This window comes from Chrysochloris asiatica, unplaced genomic scaffold (genome assembly GCF_000296735.1).
Source record: "Chrysochloris asiatica unplaced genomic scaffold, ChrAsi1.0 scaffold00123, whole genome shotgun sequence".
Taxonomy (NCBI): domain Eukaryota; kingdom Metazoa; phylum Chordata; class Mammalia; order Afrosoricida; family Chrysochloridae; genus Chrysochloris; species Chrysochloris asiatica.
In genome coordinates, this window is record NW_006408641.1 from 9,849,162 (window position 1) to 9,868,096 (window position 18,935).

An 18,935-nucleotide genomic window follows, 5' to 3' on the forward strand; every position below is an offset into this window, starting at 1 on the left:
CATTTAAAAACTTACTCTTCTAGCTTTTGGAAAATATTCTCTTGTTCTTTATTAACCAAGGCAACACGTTGCATTAGTACTTATAAGGACTGCAACAGCAAAACAGGAAAAAACTATTAGCTGAAGCAACAGTAGCCAAATGGAACTCTGACTTTTCTAGCAAGTCATGCGCTTTCTATAGTACGAATTTAGTAACTGACAATCTGAGTTTAGAAAGCAGGGTCTCAAGAACAAACTCAGATTACAAAGGTTTTGACTTAGAGATACTATACCAAAGGAAACTTTCAGTTACTCTAACTGGCTTTTCTTACAAATGTCAAGAAGAATGAAGAGAAAGAAAAACATGCTATGAAAAATGGTTTCTATGTAAAAAAAAAAATTTTTTTTTTTATTTTGACTGAAAGCATAGATTTTTTCCAAGGACTGTAATTTTCAGGATTGCATTAATTATTCTGAAAATTTTCCATGACACAGAATATTACTTATAAAAAATGTACTTGCTGATAAATTTTTCAGAAATAAACACCACAAATGATTTCAACAGCTTTAAAATGATAAAATTAATTCCAGAACCAGTTAGAGCAAATTTACTATTTTCTGCCTGGAGAAGGGGCAGGGCGGGGGAATCCAAAGTCCCAAAAGCACTTAACCAAAATAAAAAATTTTAAATATCAGTAGAATAAAGTTTTCCACAGAATCAAAAATTACCCTTTTCAAACATTTCAAAATCATTCATTAAACACAGAACTGAGCAAATACAAACTGCTTTCCCTCATGGATCCCCAAATAAAATCATCAGTAAACTTTCCAAATTAAATCACAACTAGTCAGTATACTTTTATGGTACAAATAAAAAACTTACTAATTGAATTAAAATAAAAGTTTATATATTTTTAGATAAATCATCAGAAGGAATCTATTTCATCTTACATTTAATTTACTATTAACATGACTTACATATAAACAAACCTTATTTAAATAGAGTAATTTGTTTAAATCATACAAGGTAACCTGTGTACTTGAAAACATTCTGCCAGCTGTTAGAAAAGTATGTGCATACACGTCAATGTATTCCAAGGAGAAAGGAAGAAGCACACTTGCATTTTAGCAGAGAAAACACTTAAATGTATTACTTTAATTAGGAAATTGGAGCGCTTAGTTTTTGTTGATTGAAATTTATTAAATGTATCAATTACATTCTATGTGAAATTGCCACTGCCTTTACTTAAAGTCTATATTTCTTCCCAGAATGATAAGATATCCAATGCCACAAACTAGTTTGAGGGTTTTCATGAAGCAAATTGTAAAATTAGTGGATTTTTTTTATGAATAGGAGGGACTGCAAGACCACAGGCTTAAATCTTCATATAACAGTAATAACAGTAATCTACGAGTGGATATACTAGGGTGGGAAGCGGAATGAGACTATATCCTCAATACCAGTCTACAGATCTGACAGGCTGGGGTGGCACTGCAGGATCAGCAGTGGGCTGCAAACTACAAGGTGAGCAGTTCAACCCACCAGCTGCTCCTTGGAAACCCTACAAAGGGTTGCTATGAGTCGGAACTGACTCAACAACACTTTAACAACAACATCGATCTGACAGAGGTTATTTCTACATATGTATTTTATTGTTGTTGTTATGTGCCACAGCGTCGGTTCCAACTCAGAGCGACTCTGTACAGGGTTTCCGAGGCTATAAATCTTTACAGGAGCAGGAAGCCTCATCTTTCTCCCACGAAACAGCTGGTATCTTTGAACTGCTGTACCTGAGGTTCACAGTCTGATTCGTAACCACTACGCTACCAGAGCTCCTTTATGTGCTACAAATATATCCATGAATATAGTAGAACATACGGGTGGGGGAAGCAAAGAAAGCTTTAGCCATAAACAAAAACCTTAAAAATGAGTCACTGGGCTTGGGAGCTTAGGATTAGAGCCTTGGGGGACACACCAAGGCCAATTCTAAGCCCTACTCTGGTGAGTAGCAAGGTGGGGTCTTAAAGGTTTATGAGCAGCCATCTAAGATGTAACTATTGATCTCTCCATATCTGGAGCAAAGAAGAGTGAAGAAAATCAAAGATGCAAGGAAACTATTAGTCCAAAGGACTGATGGACCACATGAACCCCAGTCTCCACCACTTCCAGACCAGAGTAGATGGTAAGCAACCACCATTGCTGACACTCTGAAAGAGATCACAATGGTAGATCACAGATAGAGTGGGAGAAACTATAGACCTAAACTCAAAATCATAAAAAAGATTACGTTTACTGGTATGACAGAGACTGGTGGACTCCCCAAGACTGAGGCCATAGACACCCTTCAAGCACAGAACTGAACTCAGCCCTGTGTCTCAACTTTCATCCAAACGATAGACAGGTCTATAAAGTGAACCTCAGGGAGGTAAGCACTCATTAAAACAACCAACCATGCAAGATCAAAAGGGCAGCACTGTCCAGGGATAGAGCTCAGAAGGCAAGAGCTAGGAAAGAAGGAAAAAGAACACTGGAACAAGGAAAGAAGGGGGTCTCAAACCACTCTAGGGATGGCCTCTATCAGCAGGTAACAAGTCAACTTCAGCAATGAGGAATTTCTGAGAAGAGCGGTGAGGGAGAAAGGAGACTTAAAAGAGAAAATGAAGTTAGTTAAGAGGGGTGGGGGAGAGCCAAGACTGTAAAAAGAACTATAGTTAACAATAAGCTGAAACCTGAAAGACAAGATTCAAGGAAACCATATATGGAACATTCCCCAGGTTAGCTACAAGGGCACTCCAACCAGGAACACAGCCCACTCCCCTGACAAAGGGATATATAAAGAAGTCAAATTATATTTGGGGCTCCACCTCCTCTTCTTTCTCAAGATATGGATGCCTGTAGGAACATCTATGCTTATTAAACCTAACTTTCATTTCCTTAAGCCTCTCCCCATCTTTCAAACTTCTTTTGCACAAGGTAAGTGTGTTAACAATGCCTTTCCACTTCTTTGGAAGAACAGCAGCACCCACCGTTCCGGGGTAACTCCAACTGTGACACAGAGAGAGGTGGAAAGTGGCAAGCACAGGAAGGGAGTGGGAAGAATGCGGTTACATTGTGAAGACTGCAATCAATGTCACAAAGCAAAATGTGTATGAATTGCTGAACAGAAAACCAATTTGTTCTGTCAACTTTCACCTATATCAACAACATTGAGGAAAAAAAAAATCTTAAAAAAAACTTGAATGTGCCATGCAGAGAGCACCAGGGCTGAATTTACACGAATCAAGTGATGTGCAGGCATGCCCTGATGTAAAGCACAATAAAATAAAGATATCAGGCCTAGATTGTAAAAATTCATAGCTACTTAACATTAGAAGCTTCTACTGATGTGGGGAAAAGGCACTTAACAACCACATCATTTCTACAAGCATTGTGTTAGGTTCTGGGCCTAGAGGGGTAACCAAAGCAGTCTCCCATTGTTCAACTTCCCAAAATCCTCTGCTTCAAACTTCACTCCCAGAGAAGCCTCACCACATTTCCTCTACAAATTTTCATCCATATTTCAAAATTGAAGATGAATCTTATCTTTCAAGACTGATGCACACTACATACTGAGCTGACAACATATGGAAAACCAAGCAGATGAACAGTGAGTTTGACAGAAGTCTGTCAAAGGTAGCAAGGCCCCAAGCACTAGGCTGGGTTGAAAGGCAGCCTAAGACTCTAGGTACTGAACAAGGAGTTGGCAACGGCACTGCAGACAGTAAGGCTCAGCCTTATCCCAAAAATATTGGGATCTAGGCTAGGTAGCAAATGAATTTATAGCAACTAAGTCAAGGCAAAATCAGGAATCTTGAGGTTCAATCCTAAGGCAATTGTTTGAAATAATGGGCCTAAACATTATACATTAAAATCAGTCACAAAAGGGAGAAAACCCATTAAGAAAGGACAATGTGCAGGCGCTGTACTAATTCTATTGCCTGGTGGTAGAAACTAGGAATACAGACTGATTTCCATTGCAGTCAATATTGAGAAGTATTGATTTAAAGCTTCTTAAATGCCTCTGAAAATAAGGTTTATTGTCCCAGAAACTGAGTTTGAGCTAGGTCTGAAGGTGTGGAGTTAAACAGGAAGGATGAGAAGCAGGGGCATCAAAAACCAATGAAGACTAAGCTTTGTGAAGTAGCTTCAGATATTAAAAATAAATGTTGAAGATTAAAATAGTACACAAATCATGTGATTTCTTTAAAACAATTCTTTAGTTCTTCTCTTTGACTTCATTAGAGAGTGAGCAAAGTATCAACAACTGGCTCTTCATATCTAATTCAACAAACCATGGATCAACAACACTAGAGAAAAAAAAAGTAAAACAAAATTTGAATGTGCCATGCATAAAGAGCACCAGGCTGAATTCACATGAATCAAGTGATGTGCAGGCATGCCCTGCTGTAGGCTCCCACCATCTCAGATCCTCAGTCTCTCTCTAGAGCACTGTATTATGCCTCACCATGTTTGCTACTTGTGGGCACTCTTAGTTTCTGTTTAAAAAAAAAAAAAAAAAGGTTCCTAAAAGGCAATTAACTGGGAAAAACAATCTCTCTTAAAGGCTAAGAGGGAGAGTAAAGTGTTATTTACAGGGCACTTACATTGTATTGTCTCCAACTCAGAGCAACCCGGACCCTCTGTAGAGTTTCCCAGAGTCGTCGGTGGTTTGAACTGCCGAACTTGCGGTTACCAGTTCAGTACTTATCCTACAGGGCCACACCAGGGCTCTACAATATATTAGATCTTATAAATAATATAAAGTAAACATGGGAAGGGAGGATGTGCATAGTTATAAGCAAATATTATTCTATTTTATAGAAAGGACTTGAGCATCCATGGATTTGGGTATGCACAGGAGGTTCTGGAACAATCCTCCTTGGATGCCGAGGGGCAACTATATTTGCATTTAGAAATGTAGCAACTAGCTAATTATTGCTTGGTGTCATGCTGTTTATCTATCTGCACCCCAAGGCCAAAGTGCTATACCGATAGGGATGACCACAGAGAGAGCACAGTACAGGAGGAAAAAATGCAAGGTTCAAATAAACACAAATCAACTACTTTTAGCAGGTTGAATGCAGAAAAAAGAATGGCTTTAAAAAGTACAAAAGGCTACTTGGCTTTTATACAAAGCAAAACAATAACCATGTGTGAAACCCAAGTTTAGAAAAAGCATAACTACAAAAATCAGTTGGATTAAGGAGCTCTGGTAGCATGTCGTTGTTGTTGTTAAATGCCGCTGAGTCGGTTCCAACCCATAGCGACCCTGTACAGGGTTTCTGAGGGTGTAAATCTTTACGGGAGTAGAAAGCCTCATCTTTCTCCCGCGGAGCGGCTGGTAGTTTCGAACTGCTGACCTTAAGGTTTGCAGCCCGATTCGTAAACACTAGGCTACCATAATACCTTTTACAACAACCACCCAAAGGATGAAGTAGTTAGGAATAAACCTAACCAGAGAAGCAAAGACCTATACAAAGAAAATTACAAAACACTGCTGCAAGAAACCAAAAGAGATTTACAAAAATGTAAGAATATAACATGCTCATGGACAAGATTTAACACTGGAAAATGTCAACAGTACCCAAAGGAATCTAAAGATATATAATGCAATCCCAATTCAGATTCCAAAAACATTCTTTAAAGAGATGGAAAAACAATCACAAGCTTAATATGGAAAGGAAAGAGATCTTAGATAAGCAAAGCACTGCTTAAGAAGAAAAAAGTTGGAGGCCTCTCACTCTCTGATCTCAAAATTTATTATTACACAAAGAGTGGTCAAAATAGCCTGGTACTGGTACAATGAAAGACACAGAGACCAATGGAACAAAACTGAAAACCCAGAAGCAAATCCATCCACATACAGTCAACTGATCTTTGACAAAGGGCCAAAACACTTTAAATGGGGAAGAGATAGTCTCTTTTAACATATGGTGCTGGCAAAACAGGAAGTCAATTTGCAAATGAATGAAACAAGACCCATATCTCACATCATATATAAAAACAAACTCAATATGGATTAAAGACCTAAATTTAAACCTGAAACTCTAAAGATCAGCAATGAGAAAATAGGGACAAACTTAAGGGACTCTAACACATGCCCTACATACACTATCAAACACTGTAAAAAAAATACACAAAATAAAAGAAGACAAAACAGGTGACTGGGACTTAACTAAAAATTAGAAATTTACGTGTATCAAAAGAGTTCACCAAAAAAGTAAAAAGAGAGCCCACAGACTGACTGGAAAAAAATTTTTTTGTAATGACATATTAGACAAGGGACTAATCTCTAAAATTTACAGAAAACTAGAACACCTCTACAAGACAACCCAATTAAAAAACAGACACAGGACATGAACAGACATTTCACCAAGGAAGACATTCAGACAGCCAACAAACATGAAGAAATGTTCATGATCATTAGCCATAGTTGTTGTTATGTGCTGTACAGGGTTTCTGAGGCTGTAAATCTTTATGGGAGCAGAAAGCCTCATCTTTCTTCCGCGAGAGATGCAAATCAAAACAATAATGAGATACCACCTCACACCAGCATTTAACGGAAAAGTTCCAACAAACAGAAAACAACTAATGCTGCTAGGGTGTAGGGAGACTGGGATCCTCCTACATTGCTAGTGGGACTGTAAAATGGTTCAACCACTCTAGGAAATGGTATGATGCTTCCACAGAAAGCTGGAAATAAAAATACTTTATGACCCAGCAATCCTTCTACTTGGCATATATCCACAAGAAATACAAGCCAGGACATGAGTAGATGTATACACACCAATGTTCATCACAGCATTATTCACAATAGCAAAAAAGATGGAGACAGCCTAAGTGCCCACCAATGGAAGAAGGGATAAACAAACTGCGGACATAAACCTAATGGAATACTATGCAACCTTGAAGAGTAACGATGAATCTGCAAAACACCTCATACATAACATGGAAGAACCCTGAGGACATTATACTGAGTAAAACTAGTTAATCACAAAGGGACAAATATTGCATGAGACCATTATTGTAAAGCTTAAGAAAAGATTTACATACTAAAAGAAACATTCTTTCATGGTTACCGGGGTTAGGAGGAAGGGGAGAGTAATTCACAGGTTAGAGAGTAGACACATGTTAGCTCAGCGATGGAGAGGGCAATATACAAGGAAGGAGAGAGGAAAGTGGCAGATGAAAAATGAAAATAAGGAAAGACTTAAGGGAGGTATGCATAGCCTAAATGAGGTAAATAATGATTTATACATAACCCTGAAACAACAGTGTTCTGTGATACAGGAAGCAAGACAAAATCTGAAAGTGTAAAGGAGGGGAAAAAATGTTTGTCTTATGCATATTGGTTTCCCTTGTCTACTACTGTAAAATAGACATTTAATTCTGATAGAAATGAATGTTGGGAATTATGATTACAGAAAGTTTGTAAGACCATCTTCAGCCTTTAACTTACTGGATTTGATAAAAGGGGAGTTAGAATTTGCCCAGAGAAAGGCTTCTTGTTAAGCTTTTGTGAGGCCTTAGGTGGAATTCTGAGCCCCATTCAGAACCTTCTGAGTTGGAACATTCCCACTTGAAAAGACATGCAGACCAACCCAGAACTGCTGGGAGAAAAGAAGAGTCTGCTTGACTGCTAGAATACTAAGCAAACTGTTTGCTTTGGAGGCATCAAGACAGAAAAGTCAGCCCATTAGGAAAAACCCATTCTAGGGCTGAAACTCAAAGGGAACCTATTAGCAGCCTAGTATGCTCACTGGTGACTGTCCTGTTCTACTTATGAGTGAAAGTGGGGGAAATGCAGCAATGAAGACATGGGCTGAGTCTGACCATGTTCCACTGACACCCACTGACCTTGTGAAGAGAGAAAGAGGAAGGCCTGGCTGGTGTGAAGTTTAGGAAAATGTGTGAACTCCCGAGACCATGGGCACCATGGGCACTGAACTGGGGACTAGAGCTGAGACTGAAGCAGCCAGCTGGTCTGAAGTGCAGGGAAGGTATATGTGAACTCCCAAACTTGTAGCTAGTATCCATCTGACCTAGGTTGGGTGGCTAGCTGACCAGAACTTGACAAGATGAAGATAAAGAGTCTGGATATTATGAACAAGTATAAATTGCTACAATTTGATGAACTGGACCATTGCTTATAGATTATAGATGCAGTTGCTCAAAATTTCAACTAGAATGGAAGGATTCTTCCTATCAAGAAACAAACTTGTTTCCTCACTGCACTGGGTTGATAGAGACGGGCAATCTAGACACTGGCTATGAAAAATGGGGGCTACCAAAGTACAAAGTGTCTGGCTTACAAACTTCCATGAGTGTACTCAGTTGCAGAATGAGGGGGTAAGGTAGAATTCCTCACTGAACAGTTTTTCTCTTTTCCAGATGGATCTGGTGAAAGGAGATGGGGGATGTATAATTAAAAGGGGGGAGTAGATAAGATAATCTTTCATTTCAGGAACAGAGGATCCCAGGAAAGAAGAGCATGAAAGGAGCAAGAGATCCTACCTAGAAAAGCGGCGACTGCAGAGGCGGTGCCAGATTTGATGGCATGGAGAGACAGCAGCTGCAGGCTCTAGGTCCATGGACCGAGTAAAGCTGTGTGCCTGCGGGCAGGAGGCTGGATTGCAGAATATGCCCTTAGGACATTTACATGAATATATATTTTCTGTTTCGCCTGTGTACATCAAATATTTTTGCTTTGTTCGTTTGTGAAATATAAGATGTAAATAGGGAGCCACAGGGAGGAAGTACAGTAACTAACTGCTGTTGCAGGGAAAGGATTATAATCACTGAGATGAAACAAAGCTTATAATTGGTTGAATGTAAAGCTGATAATCTTGTCTGTTAACCTTCATTCAATTCACAACAAAAAGCTAAACAAACAAAAAACCCTATGGAGCAGAGTTCTACTTCAATCACATGGGGTTACATGAAATTACATTTTCAAAGCTCATGTTGCAAAAATGATATAAGGAGGACAAACCCCATGCTTTCACAAAATGCTTTCACATTAAACAGATGCCTAGAAACAATGAAGCCATCATGCATGATTTTAGGTTTTTATTTTGATATTCAAAAATTCCAAATGGAAACAATTAGAAAGAGAAGATAAGGGGCGGGTAGCAAAGTTCTGGTTTTCACAGAAAAAAAACGCAGTAAAGATTTGTATGTGAATGTGCTTGCATGATTTACAAGTTTCTAAATTAATTTTCTATCACATACCTAAGAAAGCTTGTAAATATACTTTAGATCTCTTGGACATACCTTTCTCACGTCTGAACTCTTTGGTTCTGTTGTCCAGGTTATAATTCTAGAAACAGCAAGCCTTGTCTCACTAGAGTTTATAAAATCTGTTGGATCCATTTGCCTGGCCAGAGACTCAATGTATTTTAGGATTGCAACTTTGACCTGAAAGATCCAATAGTTATAAACAGTAAGTACACTTTATGAATTTTTTAAAAATAAAATTCTTAATGGGGTGGAGGGCAGAAGAAAACAAATGCTGATGTGAGGGGATCATCTTTTCCCCTGAATTTGTGTTTCATATGGAGGTACATTGTTGGGGGGAAAGGCACAAACTGATAGATGATAAGTCTGGGAACAGGGACTGTCATGCAGCTTAGTCTCCTATTTTGCATCTCGTGCCTGTCCAGACAGGGGGCTCTGCCACAAGACACTTTCAGTGTGGGAAGGAGAGGTTTTCCAACTCGGTCATTAACAGAGGGCATATTTAACTCTTCCAGGCCTTGCAAGCCAGCACTTAGCAGTAAGAAAGGTGGTGCTTTGCCCTAACTTCTCATTCAGCTTTTCAAGTGGTTTTGACCTTAGGAAAATAAAGGCCATTATTGCGCCCATTCTAAAACCTCAACAGGAACCTTTTTCAAATGAGCACAATCTTTTCTTAAATTTAGTCTTGTTACTATCGGTATGACTTACCCTGATATTTAAGAATTAATTTTCCATGTGTTAATAAAATGCTAACATAAAAGAAACATTCCAATAAATAATTATCTCATCAAGAGACTGTCGTAACTAAAATTATCTGTTTTAAATATTAACTGTGAAAAAGACTAATAATACGAAATGTTTATAAAGATTAAGAAGAACTACAACTCTCATACATTGCTGGTGGGAATATAGTATGGTACAACCATTTTGGCAGCTTCTAATAAAGTCAGACCTATGCCCTTCTTACGAACCAGCACTCTCTCCTAGGTATTTACTTGATACAAAGAAATGTTTAGATACTTTGTGCAAGAAAGCTCACAGCAGCTCTATTCACAACAGCCAAATAGTTCAATGAAAAAAAGGAAATTTGAGCACTAAAAGTTGAACTGTAATGACAAATAGTTACCAACCTTGAGATTTGGAGTTTGAGTTTGATCCACAATAAATCTCATCAAAATGTTAAATTGTTGATCAAATGGAAAGGAATCCCTAGGTATAAAAAAATAAAAGTGCTTGTTTTTAAAATAAAGACATATTACAAGGAAGAATGTAAAACGACATAAGAAACAAAAAACATCCTTTGTTTTGGATGTCTGTAATGTAGTAAAGGAGTCCTGGTGTGAGGCTGTAGCATAACCAACTGGACTGAAAGTTCAGTTTGAACTGCAAGGTCGGTGGTAGAAACTTACCAGTCACTACCTGGAAACCCTATACAGGCCACTATGAGTCGGAACCGACGTGACAGTACTTAACAACGACAACAACGCAGTAAAAACATACCCATTCACCTTTACAACATAGTACTGGCAAATGATAAGGCCTATTACAAATACTAAAGCAACACATGCTTACATGGAATATTTCAAAAAAGGAAAATGTTAAACTTAGACTTCCAAAACATATACTAAATTTTCTTTGAGTATTTAAAAAATTAAGACCAAGCAATAAACTAAGGAAGGTATTCCTACCCATCCTCCTAAGGATCTGTTCATCTTCTCTACAGAATAATGCGGACATGAAACCCCTCCATTTCTCAAACTGTATTTTCAGGCCCTGACTAGGTGCCTAGAGCTGACCCAACTAGCTGTATTAGCTTCATTGGTCATGACTTGTCATTGCTTAGAATCTTATCTTGTATAGTTCACCACAAAGAGTGCCTGTGAGATGTTCTGTAAAGAAAAAGTCCCCATTCATCCTCAGCCCTTAGGAGTTCCTTTTCTTGTTTCACTTCTTTCTTGCCTGTTTTCACCTGTTTCTACCTATAAAGAAGTCAAAGTGTTACCCTTCAGAACTGTAAGAAAACAAAATTCTGTTCTTGAAAGCTGCTCACTTATAGGATTTATGTTACAGCAGCATTAGCTTAAAACTGTATAATGGAGCCTTGTATGGACAATAAAGGAGCTCTGGTAGTGTGGCGATTATGAATTGGGTTGCTAACCTCAAAGTCAGCAGTTCGAAACTACCAGCAGTTCCGCAGGAGAAAGATGAGGCTTTCTGCTCCCGTAAAGATTTACAGCCTCGGAACCCTGTAAAGGGTCACTGTGAGTCGGAAGCGACTCCACGGCACACTACCACCACCACCACCACCACCATATGGACAATAAGGATATGCTTTCCATACTAAAAGAAAATACAGTAAAATAATCTATTATAATGGAAGTTAAGTGATTAGATCAATTTCTTAGGATTTTCAGAGACTTTTCTCAATCTATAGAATAAAAAATATAGTAAAAAGAACAGGGGTATAGGTTCAAATCTATAAACTGAAGCAATTGAGACCTACCTTACAGACCAATTTGACAACTGAATAATTTACTTAAAAAGAAAAATATAAAGTGCATGACACATACTAGATGCTGGTATACTACATACTGAGGCACATACTAGGTACCATTACAATGTCTGAAAAACTGTAAATGTGACCAAATAGCATCTTGTTTGTACTTAATAAGCTCTGAAGTACCACCTCTGGAAGCAAAGTACACATTAGTATTCATGGTTAAGTCAGTTCTTGATTTCTTTACTGATGCATTTAGTGACTAACGTTATATTAGAGAGACAAGATTGAAAAAGCATACACAAAATGCCTACCTTTCTTCATAAAGGGTGGATGTCTAATGCATTTAACTTAACAACTGTATTTAAACCTAGACATGTGCCCTCTTGTGGGCAAAATTATGAAAACTTCTTGTTGTTGTTGTTGTTGGGTATTACCAAACCTATGAGTTGCTGGGTCTAGGAGCTCAGGAAAATAGTTTGGGGGCACACCACAGTCAATTAGTATCACATAGTCCCCAAAGAATATGTTCTACATCCTACTTTGGTGACTAGTGACTGGTATCTTAAAAGCTCATGATTGGCCATATCTAATGTACAACTATTAGTCTCTCCCTGTTTAAAGGAAAGAAAGGTGATAAAAATTGAAGACATCTGAAAACGCTAATGGAACACATGAACATCAGTCTTCAGGACCCTGAAGACCAGAAGTAGTTGGTACCCAGCTGCCACTACCAACAGCTCTGAAAGAGATTACATTAAAAGGTCCAGATAGAATAGGAGAAAATGTGGAAAAAGTAGAAATAATTAAAAAGGAAAAAAAAAAAAAAAAAGCCCAGGCTTACTGGTCAGATAAAAACTGGTAGAACCCCTGAAACAAGGATCTTTGGTCATCCTTCAGGTCTGGTACTGAACTGCTCCTTGGCCCCCCATGGCTGAATTTTAAACCAAGTAATAGATAGGGATGGGGATGGGGAGGACAGTAACAATAGTGAGGTATGCACAACACAAAATGATCAACCATTTGAGATTAAAAGGGCATCATTTATCTAAGAACAAAATTTAAAAGGGCTGTGAAAGATGGAGGACTGGAACCAGGAATCACAGGGAGGAAGTGGGATAAGTGATGTTACATCAGATAGCAGCTGAGAGGAAATGAAGTGCAAGATTTGTTGAATGCAAAACTGAAGATCTGCTCTGTAAACTTTCACTCAATTCACAATCAAAAGCTTTTAAAAAGAGAAAAGAGATGTGCCCTGTTGTAAGTAAGGCACAAAGACACCACAGATTAACCCTCAGGTCTACAACCTAAAGTAAGTAATCACTGAAGCCTCTTCGTTCTCTTGATTCATCCCTGACTGACTCTATCTAGAGAACCTTGTTGTTGTTAAGAACCTCTGAGTCGGTTACGACTCAGGGTTTCCAAGGTGGGTCTGAATCATCAACCATGTGATTAGCACAACATAACGTAGTCCCCCCAAAAGAATACGTTCTACATTTTCCAGTGCCACACCAGCTTGTGATGGTTATGTGCTGTGGAGTCGGTTCCGACTCTTATCAAGTACCAGGTTTCCTGGCTGCAATCTTTACTGAGTTTCCGAGACTGTAAATCTTTACGGGAGCAGAAAGCCTCTTCTTTGTCCCACAAAACAGCTGGTAGTTTTGAACTTCTGACTTTTGAGATCAGCAGCCCGATTCGCAACCATTATGCTACCAGAGCTCCTTGCCACACCAGCTTAAGGAGCTATATATCTCAGCTGCTGAGAAAAAAACAGGACATAATGAAAGTGCTTTAGGAAGTCAGGTTAACTCTTATTAAAACTGTGATTCTTAAAGGAAAGAGGCATCCAGGAAACTTGTAAGATACAGCTGATTTCCTTAATCCCCAATGCTTAGGAAAACAGCCATAATATTTCCACCACCCTTAAATATCTGAAATGGATCTTATCACTCATAAATTGACAAAATGTAATCTATAAGACAAATCTGGCTACACGTTTTTAATTTGGCTTCCAATGTCATAAAATTTTTTCAACTGTGTTCTTCAAATCCACATTCCTGAACTGTCTTGAAAAACCCTCACCCCAACATGGCCATAACTGACCAGAATTCTGCAGTAACCACATAACCCCCCTCACCTGCCTTCTTCATTCATGTCTGCTGTACCAACCTCGCCCCTAGGGGAAAAGTCAAGTCTAAACCTTTATAAGTGGTATAGAGCAACACACCCACTGCGCATCATCATCCACCCAAAGGAGTAATGAAGTTTGAAAGTCTATCATAAATGAATGCTTTGAGTTCATTAAAACTCCGAAGGAAATTTTGGATAATAGAATTCTAAGGCACGGCAAATTTTATAAAGATGCACATGGCCAGGACCAAAAGAAAACAGCTGGCATCACAGTGCAGAAACACAAATAAAAGTCTTCAAAGCCCGGATCCAAATATTGGCTCTAGCTTATTTACTGTTCAGACAAATGAAAATCTCTGTGTATCTCTGCTTCCTTACCTATAAAATACAGAAAACAAAAGAACCCACTCATAGAATTGGAAAGACTGATATAAGACTTGAAAGTGCTTAGTGTCTCCCATATACACTGGCTTTGTAAATAGAAGCTGTTATTATCAATAACATGAATTAAAGGAAACAATAGATACGTAAGAACAACTGTGGATTTCTCTTGGCTGCTAAAAGAAAACTTGCATGACCAACTGGAAGGAACTCTGGGAGGAAACCAAATATCTGGTTTCTAGCCTGTATGTCATCATTCACGGACTCTGAGAAAGTCAGTACAACCTCTCTGGGTTTTAGCTTGCTCATCTGTAAACTAGCAAGAATGAGCCATATATCCAAAAGTTTCTTTTAATCCATCTGGAAGATTTAGCCCTGAAGATACTATTCATACTCTTTAAGGGAAAAATAAATACCGTCTTAAGATTAAAAGACATGTAAATCCCAGTAATAGTGATCACATCATATGTTATGACAGTTGCCCTGTTAGATAATTATACTATGGCCCAGAACCACTTTATGTCTTGGTCTGCCTCTACTACAGTGGAATGGACACATGTAAAAAAAGAAACAGAATGACTCTAGGTCTCTTAGGAAATTATCTTCAGGGCGATAACTAAAACAATCAGGGCCTAAAAATGGGACCAGTTGTTACCCCCCTCACCACTCACCCTACACTTTGATTTCCCACCATAATCCCTGGAAGTGTGAATGTCCATAAATATGATGAGATATTATGCTCAAGAACATGGTAGTGTATTCATGAATAAGTTAGTTATGTGGTAAATATAAGACTTTGTAAATGTAATTATGGTTATTCATCAGAAGGTCTTAAACTAGGGAGATTACCCTGGAAGAGGTTCCTGAGTGGTACAGATGGTTTATACTTGGTCGTTAACTTAAAGGTGTGGTTTGAAATCTCCTCGCAGCACGACAGCTACCACTCATCTGTCAATGTGTCATACTGTGCTGGCTTGCGTGTTGTTGTGATGTTGGAAGCTATGCCACTGGTACTTTAAATGCCAGCAGACTACACCCATGGTAAACAGATTTCAGCTGAGTTTCCAGACTAAGCCACACTAGGAAGGAAGACACTCGGATATTTAGTCATTGAAAATCTTATGAATAGCAGTGGAACACTGTCAGAAAGCACCAGGATATTGACTGTTGAAACATGATGAAGAGCATGAGAATACTGTCAGATAATCGGGCTGCGAACCTTAAGGTCAGCGGTTCGAAACTACCAGCTGCTCCGCGGGAGAAAGATGAGGCTTTCTACTCCCGTAAAGATTTACACCCTCGGAAACCCTGTACAGGGTCGCTATGGGTCGGAACCGACTCGACGGCACTTAACAACAACAACAATAGTGCCAGAAGACGAGCCCCTGAAGTTGGAAGACACTCAAAATATGAATGGGGAAGAGCTGCCTCCTCAAAGTAGAGTTAACCATGATGACACAAATGGAGTAAAGCCTTTGAGATCTTCATTTGCTGATGGGGCACAACTCAAAATGAAGAGAAACAGCTGTAAACATCTATTAATGCTCAGAACATGGGATATATGAAGCATGAATCTTAAAAAATTGGAAATTATCAAAAATAAAATGGAAAGCATAAACATTGATATCTTAGGCATCAGTGAGCTGAAATGGACTGGTATTGGCCATTTGGATTCAGACAATCACTTGATTTACTATGCCAAGAATGAGAAGTTGAAGAAGAATGGTATCACATTCATCATCAAAAATAACATTTCAAGATTTATCTGGAAGTACAACCCTGTCTATGATAGGATAATATCCTATAAAGCAGACCAATTAATATAACTATTTTCAATTTTATTCACCAACCGCTAAAACCAATGAATACAAAATTGGAGAGTTCTACCAACTTCAGTCTGAAACTGAATAAACGTGCAATCAAGATGTATTGATAATTACTGGCAATTGGAATGCAAAGGTCAGAGAAAAAGAATGACCAATCATTGGAAAGTAAGGTCTTGGTGATGCAAACAATGCTAGATAAAATTTTGCAAGACCCTTGACTTTCATATTGCAAATACCTGTTTTAAACAACAAAAAAAAAAGATGACTACACACATGGCCCTCACCAGATGGAATACACAGAAATCAAATTGACCACATCTGTGGAAAGAGACAGTGGAAAAGCTCCATAACATCAGCCCAAACAAGGTCAGAGGCAGACTGTGGAACAGACCATCAATTGCTCACATGCAAATTCAAGCTGAAGCTGAAGAAAATTAAAACAAGTCCATAAGAGCTAAAATACGACCTTGAACATATCTCACCTGAACTTAGACAGGATATCTCAAGAACAGGTTCGATGCATTAGACACTAAAGACCAAAGACCAGAAGAGTTATAGGAGAATATTCATACTACTGCAAAACAGACCAATTACTACAATTATTATTCAAATTTATGATGTCAAGATCATCAGATGGGAAGAACCCAAAAGGTAAAGACAAGAAGGAAAAAGTCTAAAATGGATGTCAGAAGAGACTCTGAAACATGTTCTCCAGTGTAGAGATGCTAAAGCAAATGGAAGAAATGAGGAGGTATGAGAACTGAATGGAATATAGCTAGGGCAGCTCGAGAAGACAATGTCAAATATTATAACGAAATGTGCAAAGAGCTGGAGTTAGAAAAGCAATAGGGAAGAACATGCACAACATTTCTCAGTGTCTCCTTCTGTAGTGCATAGAGTGGATACCAACTCGATAGCACCTAACAACAACTACAACAGTAGCACCACAGAAGAAAGCCATGGTGACCTGCTTCTAGAAAGATTACAGCCAAGAAAACCCTGTGAAGCAGTTCTGCTCTATAACACATGGGGTCAACATGAGTTGAAATTACTTAACAGCAATCCAATCAAATGAGCCCTTTGAAAGCAAAGCATTTTCTCTGGCTAGTGGCATAAGGAAGGAGCTCTGGTAGCGTAGTGGTTACGAATCGGGCTGCTAACCTCGGGGTCAGCAGTTTGAAACTACCAGCTGTTTCACAGGAGAAAGATGAGGCTTTCTGCTCCTGTAAAGATTTACAGCCTCAGAAACCCTGTAAAGGGTTGCTATGAGACGGAACTGTCTCCACAGCACATCACCACAACCAGTACCACCACCAGTGGCGTAAGGAGAAATGCGAGTGATACAAGGAGTCTGGCGCACAGGTGGCCTCTAGGCCCAGAAATTTGTCCCCAGCTACTGGCCTGCAAGGAAATGGGTACAAAGAACTAAATTCTGCCAACAACCTGAATGGCTCTGAAAGCAAACTGTTTACCAGCACCTTGATTTCCGCTTTGTGAAACCCTGAGCATAAAAGTCTATCAAGCCCACCTGGACTAGAGACCTACAGGCTTTTCAGGAGGTGTTGTTTTAAGTTGTTAGTAAATTTAACAGCAAAACAAAACTGGCATCAATCACTTCAGTTTGTAGCAAGTGGATCTTGCAAAAGTCACTGCCTCCACAGTTTTCAGAGGGATCCTGAATTATTTCTTTGTTCTTTGAAAACCCCACAGATGTGGCACATTCTTCTCCATCTCCCTCCCACCAAATCAAAACCACATCAATTTTGCAAAGTTTCTTCATATACTTGTTTAGGATCTAAAATTGTTAACTCAGTGACACATTTCTGAACAAGGACATTTTACAGCTGAACCCTGACAAATTTCTTTTCTCACAGCAGCAAGAAGAATCAATTGCTGAGTATTTTAATCCCTAAGCCAATAAACTATCAATTCAGACTGTTCCTGCAGGAGTGGGAACCTACAGCATTATCCATAGTCTGGAGTCTTCAGAAAGATGTAAACAATCATTTACAAACATAGTCAGAGAAGAGAGGTAGCTTTCAAAGTTACACATCTGCTTTTACATTTGTCTGACAGATTCATACAAATAGTACCGAATCAGGGAAGATGGGGTATTTCACTTTCTAAATGGATGGGTGGATCATGTTAACAAACATATGAACAAGAGGACATGGAAATTGAATAACAGAACACATACTCAAGTGGTGACAAAGGTCATAGATAACAAAGGAGAATGGCAAGAATATTTTCCAATGAGAATGGCAAGAATATTTTCCAATCAAAGTCATCTTTGTTACCAACCTTTGCATTTTCAGTCACTATTCATTATCAATATATCTTGATGGCGTGTTTCATCAATTTTAAGAGTATATTTATATTCTTGGTATGACAATGTGGGTTAATGCACGGGAAATGCAAATTCTCAAAGGGTTTGAAGCGCTGAGAGAGAAGAAATTGAGTGCTGTCCTGGTTGGAAGCTGCTCTGACTGAAGAACTGTATCCTGGCTCCAGAATTGTATTGTTACTTTCAAGTTGATACTTTCCCAAGTTGTAGCATATTACTTCCCTAACAAACTCACATAATATTTAAAAAGAGAGAGAATGGCAAGAAACCACCTGAGAGTCTTGGAACATTAAAGTGGTCTCCTTAAACACTTACCTTGTTATATCTAAAGCCTTCTGAACTTTTGCTTGCACAGATCCAAGTAAATCTGCACCCATTTTCTTGAGTAATTGTGTGAGAAGAACAAAAAGCCAGTCTTGCAAGTCATCTTTATGAATTATTATAAAATCCACAAGAGTTTCTAGAAACATACTGAAAACCTGTAAAAGTGACACAAATGAA

General features: G+C 38.6%; 1 protein-coding gene across 2 annotated transcripts in view; it reads right to left on the reverse strand.

Moving 5' to 3' along the window:
- The window catches only part of CLASP1 (cytoplasmic linker associated protein 1), a 304,172-nt gene that overhangs the window by 62,761 nt on the left and 222,476 nt on the right, over positions 1–18,935 (reverse strand). For both annotated transcript variants that reach the window (XM_006868737.1, XM_006868736.1), the window contains 3 exons: positions 18,750–18,913; positions 10,387–10,465; positions 9,293–9,436 (listed from right to left, as the gene is read on the reverse strand). In XM_006868737.1, coding sequence (XP_006868799.1) covers positions 9,293–9,436; positions 10,387–10,465; positions 18,750–18,913 — 387 coding nt within the window. The remainder of the gene's footprint in view (positions 1–9,292; positions 9,437–10,386; positions 10,466–18,749; positions 18,914–18,935) is intronic.